This window comes from Myotis brandtii, unplaced genomic scaffold (genome assembly GCF_000412655.1).
Source record: "Myotis brandtii unplaced genomic scaffold, ASM41265v1 scaffold209, whole genome shotgun sequence".
In the NCBI taxonomy this organism is placed as follows: Eukaryota; Metazoa; Chordata; class Mammalia; order Chiroptera; family Vespertilionidae; genus Myotis; species Myotis brandtii.
In genome coordinates this window covers 411,939-430,372 of record NW_005357806.1, presented here as the reverse complement: position 1 = coordinate 430,372, position 18,434 = coordinate 411,939, and the positions used below count along the sequence as shown (strand labels likewise).

Below are 18,434 nucleotides of genomic sequence, written 5' to 3'. Positions count from 1 at the left end.
CCACCTTATAGAGTCCAGTTAACAATGTGTCTCCGTGCCATCATTAAATGCGATTTCCCCGGTCACTGGCCAGCAGTAGTCGACAAGATAGACTATTACTTGCAGTCACAGAGCAGCGGAAGCTGGCTTGGCAGTTTATTATGTCTGTATCAACTGGTGAAGACATATGAGTAAGTTGATTTCCATTGGCTAAAAATATCAGCCTTGTGGTACTTAAAAAGAATTAAATTGCATAGACGGGTTGTGCTGGGTGTTCTGGGGGGATCAGGTTAGTTTGGCAAATGGTGGATAAGCACAAACATGTTTATTTACTACAGTTATTTAAAGAACCTTTAATCTGTTAATGTACATGCTAATCTTTGAGGCAGTGATACGATATGATATGGCAGTGATACGATATGATATTGCAGTGCTTTTCAAAAATTATTTGCTAGTTTCAGAGGACAACTTATTAACAGCTTTCCTGGGGAATTCTGATACAGAGGTATCTTAACATTTGTCTTCAAGTGAGCACATTATTAAGTACAGCAAACATTTAACTTTTTGGAGGCAAAATAGAAAATATTATTATTATTTTTTTAAAAATATATTTTATTGATTTTCTACAGAGAGGAAGAGAGAGAGATAGAGAGTCAGAAACATCGATGAGAGAGAAACATCGATCAGCTGCCTCCTGCACATCTCCTACTGGGGATATGCCCGCAACCCAGGTACATGCCCTTGACCGGAATCGAACCTGGGACCTTTCAGTCCACAGACCGACGCTCTATCCACTGAGCCAAACCGGTTTCGGCAAAATAGAAAATATTAAAGTTTCTTTGCTAGTGACTGTTTTGCATAAAAGCTGCTTGGGAGGTGGGAGACAAGTACGACGTTTAATAGCATTGCTTTCTGGTTTCGGAGAGGATTGCTACTTACACACACAAAGTCCTGTAGACCTTTTTACAAGCTGGTTAGTTCATGCTCTGTAGAATTTTTATTTTTTTTATTTTTTATTTTTTTTTAAAATATATTTCATTGATCTTTTACAGAGAGGAAGGGAGAGGAATAGAGAGTCAGAAACATTGGATGAGAGAGAAACATCGATCAGCTGCCTCCCGCACACCCCCCACTGGGGCTGTGCCCGCAACCAAGGTACATGCCCCTGACTGGAATCGAACCTGGGACCCTTCAGTCCGCAGGCCGATGCTCCATCCACTGAGCCAAACCGGTCAGGGCACTGTAGAATTTTTAGAAGATATTTTAGATTTGTGGCAATTGAAGTGACCTAATGGCATGTACATTTGTAAACTACTTTAACGTCTTAATTTAGAATATTGTGAGAAGGAATGTATTTCCCCACATTATTTGTTATATAAGAATATCTATTTAAACAGACATATCAAATTGTATTTTGTAGGAAGGATTGTGGTATGATGAAAATTAAATTAAATAGTAGAAAAATTTATTTAGGAAAGTCACAAAATAGACTTGAAACTAGTCTATTTATTTATAGTATGATTTTCGGTATTCTGCCTAAAAGAGGGATGTGTTCTTTTGAAGTTCTTCCATGTTTATTCTAACAATTCAAACAGAAAATGTAAGCCAATGGTTGGAATGTTTTTGTTTGGCTAGCTCTATATAGTTTTTAAAATATGTATATATTTTTTCATTATTTATAGTTCTTTTGCAAGGGGGGGCAATTATTTTTCTCTCTTTTTGTTTTTGCTCATGTAGATATAAGAAAGCAGAGGAAAGAGAGCCTCTTATAGCAGCAATGCAAATATTTCTGCCTCGTATTCAACATCAAATCATGCAGCTCCTTCCCGATTCCTCACATTATTCTGTGTTACTACAGAAACAGATTTTGAAAATCTTTTATGCACTTGTTCAGGTAAGTGTCTATTGTAGAAGACAAATTTGGGGCCTTGCTTTTCTGCCTCACACATGGAAGATGCTCAATAAGTGTCAGTTATTGTTAACATTTCTTATATATTCTCACACGTATTTCTTTAAAAAAAATCCTTATGGGAGAACAGGCTCACAGAAATTAACCTGATTGTGCAAAGTTATCCGAGTGTCAGAGCTGAGAGTCAATGTCCGTATGGCTTGTACTCCAGTGTCTGAAGTGCTGGGTATGGGAGAACCAGGGGAGTTAACTGCCCTAGAACCTGATTACTTGACTCATCTGTCCATAGCATCTGCCTGTGAATTAGTTATGATTATAGGAGAAGAGGAAGGAAAAAAACATACTCCCTTTTAGTGGGAAATCATACTGATGGTAGTTTGTTTGCATTTGACCTAATTTAAAGCTAACAAAGTAGTTTTGCACTTTCAGAATATTTCACTTCAATAAAGATTTATATTTTTAGCCTTTTAACCTTTTAATAGAGATAGTTTGAGGCAGATTTTGTTTTCAGCTCAGCCTTTTTTGGGGAGAGAGGGAAGGGAGAAGGAGGCAAATCTGAGGAGAGATAAGAAACTGGGATACTAGGAAAATATATTCTCCACCCTCTTTTTTTCAAGTAATAGGGAAGGAAGATGTATGGTGCCTTTGCCTTTTTATTAAAGCACTGTTCAGAAATTTTCCTCAGGAGAATCACTTTACTCTGAGGCAAGCGTTCAGTGAGATATTTTGCCATTAGATATAGTAACATCCCATTTATTCCCTTTTCCACTGGGAGAAGTATAGCCAGAAATCAGGAAGTCAACCAGAGGCTGATGAAATAATTGTCCCCAAACTTCTATGTCTACTTGAGCTAAGAGGGCAAAATCTAAAATGTTTTTTTTTTTCCAACATATACATGCTAAAAACCTAAAAAACTAGTGAAAAATCTCAACATTTTAAATGATTTGGGTTATCTATTATATGCTACTAAAGTAGTATGCTCCTGCTGGGTATCCTCAAAGCAGATTTAGAAGGCTTTCAGAGGTATAATTACAGTGATAGTGTAAGTAAGAAGTGATTGACAATTTGGGAAGAGGCAGAAATATATATGTTTTGAAAAGTATGATATAATTAAATTGACTTTGTCTAGCATTTATTAAATACTAGAGGCCTGGTGCACAAAATTCATGCAGGGGGGTGTGTGTCCCTCAGCCCGGCCTGAACCCTCTCCAATCTGGGACCCTCGGGGGGTGGCAGGGGGGTGTGTGTCCCTCAGCCCGGCCTGAACCCTTTCCAATCTGGGACCCTCGGGGGGTTTCCGACATCCCTCTCGCAGTCCCGGATTGCTGGCTCCTAACTGCTCTCCTGCCTGCCTGCCTGATCATCCCTAACCACCTCTGCATGCTGGCCGGATGCCCCTAACTGTTCCCCTGCCAGCCTGATTGCCCCCTAACTGCTCCCCTGCTGGCCTGATTGCCCCTAACCGCCTCTGCCTTGGCCCCTACCACTGTGGCTTTATCCGGAAGGATGTCTGGAAGACGTCCGGTCTAATTAGCATATTACCCTTTTATTACTATAGATTGTGTACAGAGCATTTGGGTACTTCATACATACTTTAGAACTTAGTTTGTCCAAAAGTGAACTCAATTGGATGAGAGAGAAACATTGATTAGCTGCCTCCTGCACACCCCCTACTGGGGATGTGCCCGCAACCAAGGTACATGCCCTTGACTGGAATCGAACCTGGGACCCTTGAGTCTGTAGGCCGACGCTCTATCCACTGAGCCAAACCGGTTAGGGCTTCATACATACTTTAGAACTTAGTTTGTCCAAAAGTGAACTCATGCCCTGGCCGGGTGGCTCAGTTGGTTGGAATGTCATTCATATACCAAAAAGGTTTCAGGTTCAATTCCTGGTCAGGGCACCTACCTAGGTTGTGGGTTTGATCCCTGGTCAGGGCATGTATGGGAGGCAACCGATCAATGTCTGATCAATGTCTGTCTCTCTTCATTCCTCTCTCTCTCTCTCTCAAATCAATAAACATATCCTCAGGTGAGGATAAAAAAATGAACTCATTGTCATTCTCCCCCAACCCTCAGCCTGCTTCTCCTCTGTCCCGATCTCAAGCCCAAACTACCCATTGCACCAAGAGCATAGAGTGTGGACTTAACATGGCCCACAAAACTCTTCATCTCTCCACCTTACCTTTTACCATTCTCACCTTTGTGCTTTACACTAGCCATGCTGCAATTCTTTTGGCTTCATGAACAGGTCATGCCCTCTCTTCCAAGCCTTTAAAATACTGTATTTCTGCCTGGAGCACTCTTCTCCCTTTTACACCCTGGCCGATCTGTGCTCTTTCTCCAGGTCTCAGCTTGCACATCCTTCCAGAAAGTTATCCCTGCTACTACCAGGCTGGATTAGGTGGTCCTCTTGTATGCCGTCATCAATACTGCGCAGCTCTTACCTGTCCACTGTATAACACCATAGTGTAATTCCTTGTTTATATATGTCCCCCCGCACCCCAACTAGAGTGTGAGTCTCCTTCTTATCATTATGTCCTTAGCATGTAGCAGGTTTTGGAAGGCATGGATGCAGAGACAGTATTGCCTCATCTCACTTTACTTACAGTGTAGCAAGGGGGACCTACAGTAATATAGTGGCTATGGTATGCCACAGTGTAGATGAAAGTAGTTAAAAAAAATGTTTCATGAGGTAAAGATTTTCATTAAAGTGGTTAAAATGAGTTCTCATTACAAAATAGGTAATTATGTGAGGTGATAGAGGGGTTAACTGTAGTAAAAATAATCTTACTGTAGTAAAAATAATCTTATTGTGGTAATCATTTCTCATATACAGGCAGTCCTCGGGTTACGTTGGACTCGACATATGTCATTTCGTGATTACGTCGCCATCTCCCATTTACAGTTTTTATAAAAAAAAAAGTTCCGTCATTTCGACATATGTACATTTGTGCTTTATGTTTTTTATTATTTATTTACTACAAGTAAAGGTCAGGAATTATCTCTCTTAAATTTATTTTACTGTTTCACTTCATTACTGCTGTGTATGTGCTCCATGTGAATGATGTAGGTGCTTATGTAGGTGGGTTCTGACTTATGGCGAAAATCACATTACGTCACACCATAGGAACGGATCTCCTACGTAACCTGAGGACCTACTGTATATATGTATCAAATATCACATTGTGTACCTAAATATACACACACAGTGTTATATGTCAATTATCTCCATATATAAAAGGCTAAGTGTCCATCCGTCCAACTGGTAGCTATGATGCGCACTGACCACCAGGGACAGATGCTCAACGCAGGAGCTGCCATGACATGCACTGGCCATTTAAAAATAAATGGCACTATGGACCTGGCGCTGACAAACCAACACTCGGCTTCCCCCAAGTGGGACACAGGCCCTGCCACCACTCTGGAGCTACACCCCACCAAATTGCAGCCAATGCTGCCAAGACCCATGGTGCAAAATGCGGCCCACAGCCCAGGCGAGCCTGGAAACGGTGACTGTGGGTGCCGGGTAATGACGTCACATGACAACGCCCGGCTTTCTCTCCCTAGTGACTAGCCTCCTTGGAGTTTCTTCAGGCCAGGAACATGACTTGCTTTATAGCCAGGTGCAAGCATTTTACACTTTAACCAAATGTCTGTGAAGCGTTTTCCCATGCCTCATCTCATTTGATCCTCACAGAAGTCCTGGAGTAGGTAGATAGGAGACTCAGTGGAATCCTATTCTCTTTTCATTAACCAGAAAATGGAGATTTAGAAAGTTTAGAAACTTGACCCGACTGAAAAGAAGTAAGAAATGGTGGAACTTGAAAATGACTTCAGGTTTTCTCACTGCGCAGAATATAGTCAAACACTGCTACTGTTAAATATTTTGCCTTTTGTTCTCCCTGCATGATCTACAATAATAATCTGCTTTGTGTTGATATTTACTGCTGTGTTGCTGACAATTACCTGAAAGAGAAGTTGGGGTGCTTCACTGGGCTGGAAAAAGTTTAGCTAAATCAGAAAGCAGGTCTAATTAAGCAAGTTTTTCTATATATATGTAAGAGGCTAAGTAGACTCGCGCATGCGCGATACATATAAAGTTCTTGCTGGCGCCAACTGCACGTGTGTTTTGATCTGTCATTGTTGATCGTGAATTTGGTTAACACTTCTATTTAGAGAAAGGGCCAATAGTGATATTAACATATTTCTTCTAATTAATTTCCTTTCAATATACATGAATCTGTGCACTGGGTCACTAGTATCTCAATAAAGTTGGGAAAAAAGTGGTTGAAGTGAAAAGTTTGACAAAGGGGTAAATGGTAAAAATCACTTACCTGGAATCTCACGCTGAATAAATGAGACCTTACTGTATTAAAATTTATTTTCATTTAAAATAGTAGCTCAGAGGAAACAATTCATAGCATATATACTTCTAGATTTAAAAATTAAAATTAAATTTTAGGTTAAACCATATGAAATTACTATTTTCATGGTCAAACGTTAGCCATTTCATGTATTTCAACCTTCCAGTATAGCTGAGATTGCTGGCTTGTGGAGGGAGGCATGACTGCTGACGGTGGTGTTCTTTTGTTTTCAGTATGCGTTGCCTCTTCAGCTGGTGAATAACCAAACCATGACAACGTGGATGGAGATCTTTCGAGCTATTATTGACAGGACAGTTCCCCCTGTAAGAAAGAGCTTCTGTTCCTAAGAAAAACTGTGAAAATGTGGGTTTGGGATATTTGTGGTAGACTGATTTATGATCTTAGCCTATCTGGGGAAAAAATTACTACTGTAGTAAAAATAATTAATAAAACATACTCATGTTGGGACTGTCCAGGTAAGCAAAACTAATAAAATAACTACCTTTTTCCTACTAAAATGCTAAAAAACATTTTTGAGAACTGGTATTTATTCTTCTAGCTTTTTTTTTTCTCTATGTCTATATACAACCATCTTTTATTTATAAAAATGGTATATGTAGGCACTGATTTGAAATTTATTTTTCACTTAAAATCTTTTATAAATATTTTTTATGATACAAATGTTTTTAAACTCTATCATTTTTGTTGAATGCTTCATTTTCTGGGCATTTAGATTTAGTTTTTTAGTATTTTAACTATAAGGATGTAGTTTAAATTTTTATGCACATACATCAGGGGTCCTCAAACTTTTTAAACAGGGGGCCAGTTCACTGTCCCTCAGACCGTTGGAGGGCCGGACTATAGTTTAAAAAAAAAACTATGAACAAATTCCTATGCACACTGCACATATCTTATTTTGAAGTAAAAAAACAAAATGGGAACAAATACAATATTTGTATTTGCATGTGGCCTGCGGGCCGTAGTTTGAGGACTCCTGACATACATGATTATTTTCTTTGGATTGACTCCTGGAAGGTTTAAGACTTTGACAGATCTTGCAAAGTACTCTCCAGAAACATTGCCCTGGCTTACACTTCAATAATCAGTGACTGAGAATATTTTACATAAAAGTCTAAGTTGCCAGTGTGATGGGTGAAAGATGGTGTCTCATTTTTATCTGCAGTAACAGTGATGCTATAGTTCACTTATCAAATTAACTGAGATAACTAATCCAATTCAATTAAAAAATATAAAATATTTTAACATTTAAGGTTGTCTTCAAATGTGCAGTACTTTTCTCTTATTCATATTTTGGGACAAATTATATTTAAGTTTAAGTTATATACATAAATGCACAGAACTTATTGAACAGCTCAGTGAATTATGGCAAACATGCACTTGTGTTACTGACACCAGCTCCAGATGACATGGTAGGACCTTTCTGTCATCTCAGAGTTTCCTCAAGTGAATTGGTATTTTGTGTTTGTTTTCTACTTATTTGGGCCTTTTGAAGATGGGAGATAAATGTGAACAGGAGCATTGGTTAGTTGAAATTTACTTTGCTTATTTAATTTCTACCTCGCAATTTTTTAAGAAGGAATTTGCATTTATATGGCAATCTAAATTCACAATTAATATTACTTGGTCTATAGCAAGATTTATTCTGCCTGTTATTGACATAAACCTTTTGTTATGCAGAAATGTCATCTGGGTGTTTTTGTCCTTTTAGGAGACTATGCAAATTGATGAGGATGATCGACCAGAACTAGTCTGGTGGAAGTGTAAGAAGTGGGCGCTGCATATTGTAGCTCGTCTTTTTGAACGGTAATTCTCTGTATTAGATTTATGATCTTAGGTCAGTATCCCAGTATTGGATATAATAAAGTTGGATAGGTCCCTTGATGGCCCAGAGTATATGGTTATTTGTCTTTAGTGCCATAGAGGGCAAAAAGTCACCCTCTGTTTTAATTGTGATCATTGACTTTGAGATCATAATGAGGTGCTCAGTCTTCTCTGAATCTTTCTATTTTTCTATAAAAAGAATGGAAAATGACATTGTTTAGTTTATTGGAAGTATCCAGGAATTGTACAAGAAGGTGCTTAGTAATTCAGCTCCATAGGAAAGTTAGTCAAATTTAATTATAGAAGCATTTATTGGAAAACATGTTAGATATAACTTTATTTGAAATATTTCACATTTAGGGGATCATCGTTAATTAAATAGGTGGAAGTTTCTTTCTGAAATTTTAAGTATGACCCAGAGTCAAAGGATAGCTTTTCATGATTTCCTTTGGGGCTTGTGAAAAGAAGAGAAAGTGTTAGTTTTCTGCCCCAATAGAATGCATCTTTCAACAAAGGACTGTATTTAAACTAGTGAACATGCTGGTTTAAACAATTCACAGTATTTAAACATTTTCTCTTTCTATTTTAAGATATGGAAGCCCAGGAAATGTCACAAAAGAATACTTTGAATTTTCTGAATTCTTTTTGAAAACCTATGCAGTGGGAATTCAGCAGGTAATAAACTTACGCTTTTAAAATAGAAGTAGTTAAGGCATTTCTATCTATATAAAAGTAGGTTACAAACATATTATCTTGTTACATATTGATAGGGGATGAAATGGTAGCTCTGGGAGTTTAATGCACTGCAATTAGTTTTAGAACCAAGTGGCCTAGGCAGCTGCTACAAGAAGTGCCCTTCTAGACAGCTAGAGGCTGGACTCAAACCTTTTAAGTTTGTTGATCCTGCTGTAGCAGTCACCAGTATTAGATTGGATTCTTCTATTAATGTTCTGACTTCCTATGAGTTTCCTACCCTCTATTTCTTTGAGCCTCACCTCTTTATTCCAAGCTTTTATATCATAAGAGTTCATGGAATACGAATTGATCTATTTCAAGAGAAGCTGAGCTCAGAAGTTAAGAATTTCAGCTGAGAACTTACATATTTTTTTATGGAAGTTTGGGAACCATTTCTATGCAGTGAAAGAACAGCATCCATTTTTAGCCTGCATTGCTGAACACTGCAGAGATGATGGCAGGACTCTGACACTTTTATCAACCTGGATTTTACACAACTTGAACTGAATTTATGTTCCGAATTTATAAGTTCTGTACTTGTTTTGAAAGAACCCTTTTTATTTATTCACCAGTTCATTTAATAGGCTTGCTATAGGGCAGAACTCTGGAGACCAGATATTAGAAACCTTGGACTTTGTTTTATTACCTCTGACTGAGAGTTCTCGGGATAGTCATGGCTGCTTTGGGCATGGTTCCTTTTATATAAACAATCTCTCTCTTTTTAATCAATCTTTAAAAAAATAATTTCAAAAAAAAATAATTTCTCAGTTTTGTGTTATGTTTATAAAGACTTTCCGTTGTCTGAGATTCTAAAAGAAAATTCTTCCATATTTTCTTCTAGGAATTTTATGCTTTCATTTTTTTTTGTTTGTTTAAATATTTCGCCATCTAGAATTTATTTTGGTATGAAGTTTAGTTAGGGAATCAACTTAATTTTTGTTCAGAGGGTTAATATAGTTGTCCCAATACTATTTATTTGAGTCCACGGCCGTACCACCCTGAACATGCCAGATGTCTTCTATTTTTTGATAATTTAACTGTTTCTCTCCTGGTTTGAAATGCACCTTTATCAAATGTTAAAATCTGTTTGTGCTGTCTTTTGCTGTATGGTTGTTTTCAATGTTCATTTAGTCAAGTCTGTTGTTGTTTTTTTAACAGAAGTCTTAATGTATTTGAATAACTAGTATGTGGAATAGAGCGAAGACTTACTCTGAGTAGTTCCATAGGTTAGAAGTAGGACATATGGCTGGAAATTACAGTGAGGCACTGTTCCATATAACATGACCTTGTCTAATAATTAAAACTGCCCTGGCGCTTTCTCACAAAATACTGACTTCCCTTAACATCTGTTAGTTTTTATCTTTATGCATTCTGGGTTTTAGGTCATGCCTTAAATGCCCCTCCCCTTAACCTTAAAATTGTACATATTCTCTTTCTATTTTCCTATAGGTACTACTAAAAATTTTAGACCAATATAGACAGAAAGAGTACATCGCCCCTCGGGTTCTTCAGCAAGCATTCAACTATCTCAACCAAGGGGTTGTTCACTCTGTAACGTGGAAGCAGATGAAGCCACACATACAGGTGAGTGTCAGGGAGCAGTTCTCTAAAATTATTCTCTGGTTAAATTCGGTTTTCTAGACAAAGTGTTACTAATTCCATATTTTATGCTGAATATATTTTTATTTCCATTAATAATTACAAATGAATGCAGTCATATCTGATATGAAGGGCTTGGAAATTTAAGTATGAGAAGAGTGAAAACTTCCAAGTTTTATGAGTTGGAGGACTTGGATTCAGTTGACCTTGCTTAATTGTTTACTTAAAGATAGAATTCCACATTGTTATTTAATCAAAGGACAAATGGGAATGAAAAATTACAGGCCATTAATAAATAAATTCCTATTTGCATGCAGACAATTTTGGGTAATTCAACAATGTCAGGAATGGAAATTTTTTCCCTTAAAACTGTAAATTCTTGAATTCTAATCTCTAAGATGGTATCGAAAAAGAAAAAGAAATTCCTTTTCTTTGCCTTTGGTGTCCAGGTTAGAATTCATTTAGTGTTATCTTATTACAGGTCTTAACAACATAATATTTTTTGCATTGTTTTCTGTGGACATCTTAATTATATTTGCCTAGTCTCCTTGATCAAACAGGGGTCATTTCTTTGCAATTAATAGATAACTAGTTTCATTTTATTTGCTGTGTTTCTGTAAAGTAAGGATTAATTGCGATAGTATATTTTCTACTTGATGGCTTTGACCTTAATTTTACATGACTGTAATGTAGGAATAAGAAACGGATCCTTAGGCTGAATTTTTTCTCTTAGAAATACTTAATTTATTTAAGAGATGGTTCTGTGGTTTTTGTTTTTTTTAATTCTCATCTGAGGACATGCTTGTTAATTTTAGAGAAAGAGGAAGGGAGAGAGAGAGAGACAGAGACAGAGAGAGACATTGATCTGAGAGAGAAACATTGATTTTGCCTTCCCCGTGTGTGCCCTGACCGGGGATTAAACTCCGCACCTTTGGTGTATGGAATGATGCTCCAACCAACTGATCCACACTGGCCAGGGCGAGATGGTTCTGTTTTTACATATGTAATTGCTGGAGCACAAAAGGGCTTAGTAGAGCATTAGCAGCAGTGGACATACAGATGTGGTTTTTTCTTTTCCCCCTGAAACCTGCATTTGTAGAGTAGGAAATTAGGTTTTTGTAAATGGAAGAAAAGAAAATTTTAATATTGTTGATATGTTGACATTTAGAACCAAATGGAAATGTAAAAATGTGCAAAAAAGAAATATAATAGTAAATATAACCTTTGCTTGATATTTATTTCTTCTTAAAGAGTCAAGGTATGCTTACTACTGATTTGTTAGTAAAACTTCATTATCCTTTCTGTTGCTTCAAAAAATAGCATTTACATTCATCTTTCTCTATATCTTTAATCAATTGTTGTTTAAAAACAAACTTATGTTTAACCCCACCCCTCACTCCGTCATCCCCTCACCCTCTACCCCCACTCTAAGCTCTTGCTTTCCTGCTCCCACCTTAGCTGCTGCAAGCTTAATAGGAAGATTAATAGTGCAGTTTGGAAAACTAACATCATAAAGGCAGTCAGTAAATCCATTATTAGTGTTACCCAAATTTGAATAGCTGTACCCAGTTGCTGTTTTGTTTTTTTCCTTTTTAGAATATCTCTGAAGATGTGATTTTTTCTGTGATGTGTTATAAAGATGAGGATGAGGAGCTGTGGCAAGAAGATCCCTATGAGTACATAAGGATGAAATTCGGTAATCGAGATGGTTTTTTTCCTCGTTAGTTCCTGGATACGTAAAGTAATAGACCTAAATTTGTATTTTAAGGAGATTTTATTACTTTGTTAAATTCCCCAAGTTCTGCTTTGCACGATAACCTTTGAAACTCCTGAGAGTTTGATGTTCTGTTGAACCAATGAACTTGAGGCCTTTGGGTGTGGGAGATGAAAAGCTGCTTTATGTATCCATGCTATGGGGCTGAAGAAGTCTTGGCGCCATCTGTAATCTTTTCTATTGTGATGCTGATCTGCAGGGACCATCCCTCTCTGAGCCTTTTGGGGTACCCATTTGTAGATTGGGCTGTGCTCAGTCTGGCAGATCCTTTGGATTTCTGCATATTTTAAGAGCACCCCAATTTAGTTTGCCTCCTTATCTTAGAGATAAAGTTTTCCACAAGGGAATGAGATTACCCACAGTGGTTGCACTATGTAGCTCAGTTCTCTGGGAAGGGGAGGAGGGTCCATTTAGCTTGGATTTTCCTGGAAGCTCTTGAACTGTGTAGATTGCCTGAGTTCATTTCCGTATCTCTGGTTTGAATTAATTGCATCATGGAATACTCAAACCCTTCACATAGTGAAATGTTATTTGTGTACCTCAGTTTCTCCCACAACTTAGAGCTATCTGAGGTCAGGGGCTGTATCTTATTTATTTGCTTTATTTTGCATTCTCCATTCCTTCTACATCTCTACAGTCCTCTACTAGTGTTTGCCTCTAGTATGTCTTCAATAAATGTTGAAATAAATAATTGATAAAACTGGCAATGCATTGCTTTCCCTTGTGGACCAGGTGTCTCTGGCTACTTGAGTTAAGCCTACTGGTATTGATGCTACTGGTGTAGATGCTAGATTGTTTTTACAGTGCTCTGTGTTAGTACTATTTGATTCAGTAAATGAGGAAGTGCCTCTTATCTAGAGACAAAGTACAGGAAAAGCCAATGAATGAGAAATGATATTTACCATTTGCTTTATCCCTCCGTTCTACTCTTTCCTTTTAAAAATCATTACACGTGGACATGATTTCCTCCCTTCCTGGTGCTTTTGTTTTTCTAGGAACAGAGTGATTAGCCAGTCTTCTCTTTGTCATTATATTCTTTCAGTGTTTATCTTTTCTGTGATACCTTTATTTTTTGTAATGTGCAGAGTGTTTAGCTTTCAGAAAGCTACATTATTTCACTTATTCTTCATATAAAATAAGATATGAAGTTTATAGAAATAAAATAATTAAGAGCTATGAGTGTTGATTGACAGAATTTACATTTTATTGACTAGAAGAGAATGTGGATAACTCAAGACTAGCTGAAATGCTTTTTCTTTAACCATTTCCTTCTGGGAACTAGAATGCAATGGCTATTATTTGATACTAGATGCCTGGTGCATGAAATTCGTGCACTTGGGGCGGGGGTGGGGGGGGTTCCCCCAGCCTGGCCTGTGCCCTCTCATAGTGTGGGAGCCCCACGATAGATCACCCCAAAGAGGTAGGGCCCTCCCACCCATCCAGGGCTCCTTGATGGATTGCCCCAAAGAGATAGGCTGAAGCCGCGGGCCCCGCCTCCGTACCACACATGCAGCGTCAAGCCCCCACCCACCCATGTGCGCCCGCAGCCCCGACTGCCCACTCATGCCCGCTGTGCACGCAGCCTCCTCGTGATTGCTCGTTGGGGCATGAGGGCATCATGGCGTGAGGGCGTGACAACCACATAGGCCAGTGGTTCTCAACCTTCTGGCCCTTTCAGTACAGTTCCTCATGTTGTGACCCAACCATAAAATTATTTTCGTTGCTACTTCATAACTGTAATGTTGCTACTGTTATGAATTGTAATGTAAATATCTGATATGCAGGATGGTCTTAGGTGACCCCTGTGAAAGGGTCGTTCGACTGCCAAAGGGGTCGCGACCCACAGGTTGAGAACCGCTGACATAGGCTTTTATTAATAGGATGTATATTTTACTTTGGGATAACTATAGGGAAGAACAGCTATGGCATTCGTTTTCTTTTTATATTTTTGTCACTTGCAGTTGTTTATATGAACAAAACTTTCCTATCTAAAGGTATTATCTGCTTCTAATAATGAAGCTTTTGCATTTGGTATAAAGTACAGGAGCTCAGGCTTTGATGTTAAGGCAACCTGGGTGTGGTGCTGGCGTGGTCACTCACTCGGGGGACTGTGGGCACAGCACTTAATGCCTCTGAGATGCAATGTTTTCAGCTATAAAGCAGGCAATGACAGTAGTGCTGGATGGAGTAAGTGGGATAATACACATAGTTAGTTATTTAACAGCTTGGTGTAGAATGCTACATGCTGGGAAAAACCTTAGTATAGTGCCTGCCACAGAGTAAGTACTCAGTAAATGTGAGTTGTTAGTATTATCATGTTTGTGTTTTATATTTTGAGGCAAAGACGTAGATTTGGTTTTATTTTTATATTTAAATATGGATATATCAGATACTTATCAAGTTTTCATATTCTTACATAAAACTGCCTATTCTGAAATTTTCATGTAGTTAAGTGATCTGTTTTACATACGTGTATATTCAAACAGATACCCCTTGAATACTTGTTGACAGGGCCAAGAGCTATCCAGCAGTCCCTCAGGACTTTTACACTTGCTGTTTCCTCTGCTTTATCTTTAGAGTTCCTTGTAGAGATTTCTCCTTCAATTTCTACTTAAGTGTTACCTTAATTGAGAATTGGAGAGGCTTTCCCTGACACCCTATTTAAAGTAGCACTTCACACTCTCTATGTTTCTCTTTACCCTGTTGTACATTTGTTCTTAGCCTGACCTATTATGTGTGCATGTGTGTATATGTGTAGAATGTTCCTTACTCTCACCTTATAAACTCCATGAACTGTTTTTGTTTGATCTTTGTGTCCCCAGAGCCTACAAACAATGCCTGGCACATAGTAAGCACTAAATAAATCTTTATTGTTTTTTGATAGAGATACAGCACTTTTCCTATCCTCTGTGAAGCAGCTGTGCCTAAAATGTATTTAATATATTTCTTTACTACTAGGGGCCCAGTGCACAAATTCATGCATGGTGTGGGCCGTGAGGCTGCAGTGGGCACAGGGGTGGGTCTCTTGCCTGGCCCCTCCCACCACGGCCCCCGGTCCCCTGTCTGCCGGCAGCCCCGCTCCCACCCCTGCCACTCCCACACGCTGACAGTGCCGGCCCCGCTTGCACCCTCTGATGGCGTGAAGCGGTTGAGGCTGGCACCAGGCGCCAGCAGTGAGTGTGAGTGGCGGCTCTGGCGCCCGCTCCGAGTGTGAGTGGGTCCATTGCTGGCAGTGGGTGTGAGAGGCGGCTGCTGGCCCTGATCGCCCCTCAGGAGCAGGGAGAGGTGGAGAAGCCCTGAGGGGCCATCTGGGCCAGCAGCCGCTGCTCGCACTTGCTGACGGCGCTGAGCGATCGGGGCCGGTGCTGGGTGTCAGCAGCAGGTGTGAGTGGCTGCTACGGTGCCAACAGTGGGTGTGAGCAGGGCTGGCGCTGGCAGCAGGTGCGAGCGCTGGGCGAGACCGCAGTGCATGGGAGCAAAGAATTTTCAGTAACCACCAGAGGCCCTGATGACAGCGACCGGAGCCCCGCCTTGGTCTGGTGCCCCTGCTCACCTGCTCCACCATCCCGTCACAGCTGATGCCCGCCATGTTCCACGCGCGCCCCCTGGTGGTCAGCGCACATTATAGTGACCGGTTATTCGGTTGTTTGGTTGTTCTGCTGTTTGGTCTATTTGCATATTAGGGTTATATATATATATGATTGTTTAAAAAGGTAAGCCCTGTAGAGTTTGATATATACTCTTGTGCATGAAAACACTTGATGATATACCCTTAGAGAAAACACTGACAATGTATCTTGTAGCTTTTTTTATTCTGTAAAGCAATGTCATATGTGGACTGTTGTTTTTTTCTTGATTTTGGAATAGTGATTAATCAGATTTAAAATCCGTATTAAGTAATTGTATTTTTTACTAAAATGGTTTAATCTTTTAAAATCTTAGACATTTTTGAAGATTATGCTTCTCCTACCACAGCAGCCCAGACTCTCTTATATACTGCTGCAAAGAAAAGAAAAGAGGTACATAGTTATTCTTTTTAAATCCTGTGTTGAGTTGATACTCTAATATAACCCTAGTATTTGAAAAATTGTCTTATTAGTTATAATCTGTCACTTTAAGAATATTTTATTATCCTAGTAAGGGCAAAGGGTTATTTTGTTTTCTTCATTATAAATACTTCATGAAACACAGTAAAATGCTTTAATTTTGAAAATTTGTACATTGTATATAAATAATACTATAGTAATATAAGGAAAGCTAATGTAGACTGAAATGGATTCTTCTATTTCTTTAGGTCTTGCCAAAAATGATGGCATTCTGTTATCAAATCCTAACAGACCCAAACTTTGACCCGAGGAAGAAAGATGGAGCCCTGCATGTGATTGGTTCCCTAGCTGATATTTTATTGAAGGTTAAGTTACTTATAATTTAATTTACTTAAAATTGTGAAGCACTGGCAAATGTGAGAATATGAAAGTTACGGATAATTTAAAACTGGTGACTGCTTCTGCATAATTGAGTTGACTGTAAATATTCTTTTTGTCACCTGTATCTTGAGTTAAAAAGAACTTTTGACTTTGTTCTTACCAAAATCAATCAGTATCAAATTATATTTAAGGTACTGTTTTTGTCTCTTTTAAAAATAATATATTTTTATTGATTTTACAAAGGAAGGGAGAGGGAGAGAGAGAGAGAAATATCAATGATGAGAGAGAATCATTTTTTGGCTGCCTCCTGCACATCCCCACTGGAGACTGAGCCTGCAACCTGGGCATGTGCCCTGATCAGGAATTGAACTGTGACCTCCTAGTTAAAATGTTGACACTCAACCACTGAGCCACACCGGATGGGCATCTTTAAAAAAAATAATTTTTAAAAAAAAATTGACTTTAGAGAGAAAGAAGAAGAGAGGGAGAGAGAGAGAGCAATATTGATTAGCTGCCTCCTGCACACCCCCTCACCTGGGATCAAGCCCAAAATCTGATCGAACCAGCAACCTCTTGGTGCATGGGATGATGCTCAACCAACTGAACCACACAGGCCAGGGCTATTTTTGTCTTGTTTTAAAACATGCAGTATATCAGTGAAATAGTTTTACACAATTGGAAATAGAAGTATAGTAAGTGTAAGTCATAATAAACATACTTTATTAGGATATATAAGTTGAAACTTAATTTCTATTTCCTAACAGAAGAGTTTATTCAAGGATCAAATGGAGTTGTTGCTGCAGAATCATGTATTTCCATTATTATTGTCTAATCTGGGATATCTTCGAGCTAGAGTAAGTTTTCCATATTTCCATTATATATCTTAAAATCTTCATTTTAAGATAATTAGTGAACTAAATGTTTTTGGATAAATTGACACATATTGAGGCAAACTGACTAAAGAACAAACTAGTAGATAGAGGGATTTATGGATTTTAATTCCAACTGTTTTCATTTTTTATCCTACCCTCACTTCCTGCATATGCAAAACATGTAATGAGTGATGATGTTACTGCAATGGTACAATGGAAATTCAGAAACTGATTAATTTTCAGTGTCCAAAAAGAGCATGAAATTCTAGTTTAGCTAAAAACTTGATTATGATTTCCAGTATGTTAGGTAGATATACCTTAGTAGAGTGAAGAAATTAATAATCCATGTAAACTTATTTGTGTTCTAAGTGTGTATTACTTCTAGAATCAATATATTTTATGGAGAAAGAAATAAAAATAGAACTTTAATTTAAGAGCCTAGTATTTATAACTACGTCAACACACAAATTTCTTGCTAAGCACAACATCTACACCAGGGGTCCTCAAACTTTTTAAACAGGGGGCCAGTTCACTGTCCCTCAGACTGTTGGAGGGCCGGACTATAGTTTAAAAAAAAACTATGAACAAATTCCTATGCACACTGCACATATCTTATTTTGAAGTAAAAAAGCAAAACGGGAACAAATACAATATTTGTATTTGCATATGGCCTGCGGGCCGTAGTTTGAGGACCCCTGATCTACACTAATGTAAGACAAACATGCAAATTGACCATAACTTCGCTGCTCCTTAAGCCACGCCCACCAGCCAATCAGAGCAACTATATGCAAATTAACCCAACCAAGATGGCAGCCGGCAGCCACGGAGCTGGAGCGAGCAAGAGGCTTGGTTGCTCCAGTGATGGAGGAAGCCAAGCTTCCCGCAGCCGGCTGTAGCCTCCGCAAAAGGCAACAAAGTTTCAATTATAGAA

At 38.6% G+C, this 18,434-nt stretch overlaps 1 protein-coding gene across 1 annotated transcript in view; it reads left to right on the top strand.

The window, feature by feature from the left end:
- IPO8 (importin 8) overlaps positions 1-18,434 on the top strand; it is a 57,889-nt gene that overhangs the window by 8,883 nt on the left and 30,572 nt on the right. The window contains exons 5-14 of the mRNA XM_014539236.1: positions 12-170; positions 1,717-1,873; positions 6,488-6,577; positions 7,984-8,078; positions 8,687-8,771; positions 10,281-10,415; positions 12,027-12,126; positions 16,147-16,223; positions 16,499-16,615; positions 17,396-17,485. Of these exons, the coding sequence (XP_014394722.1) occupies positions 12-170; positions 1,717-1,873; positions 6,488-6,577; positions 7,984-8,078; positions 8,687-8,771; positions 10,281-10,415; positions 12,027-12,126; positions 16,147-16,223; positions 16,499-16,615; positions 17,396-17,485 (1,105 nt within the window). The remainder of the gene's footprint in view (positions 1-11; positions 171-1,716; positions 1,874-6,487; positions 6,578-7,983; positions 8,079-8,686; positions 8,772-10,280; positions 10,416-12,026; positions 12,127-16,146; positions 16,224-16,498; positions 16,616-17,395; positions 17,486-18,434) is intronic.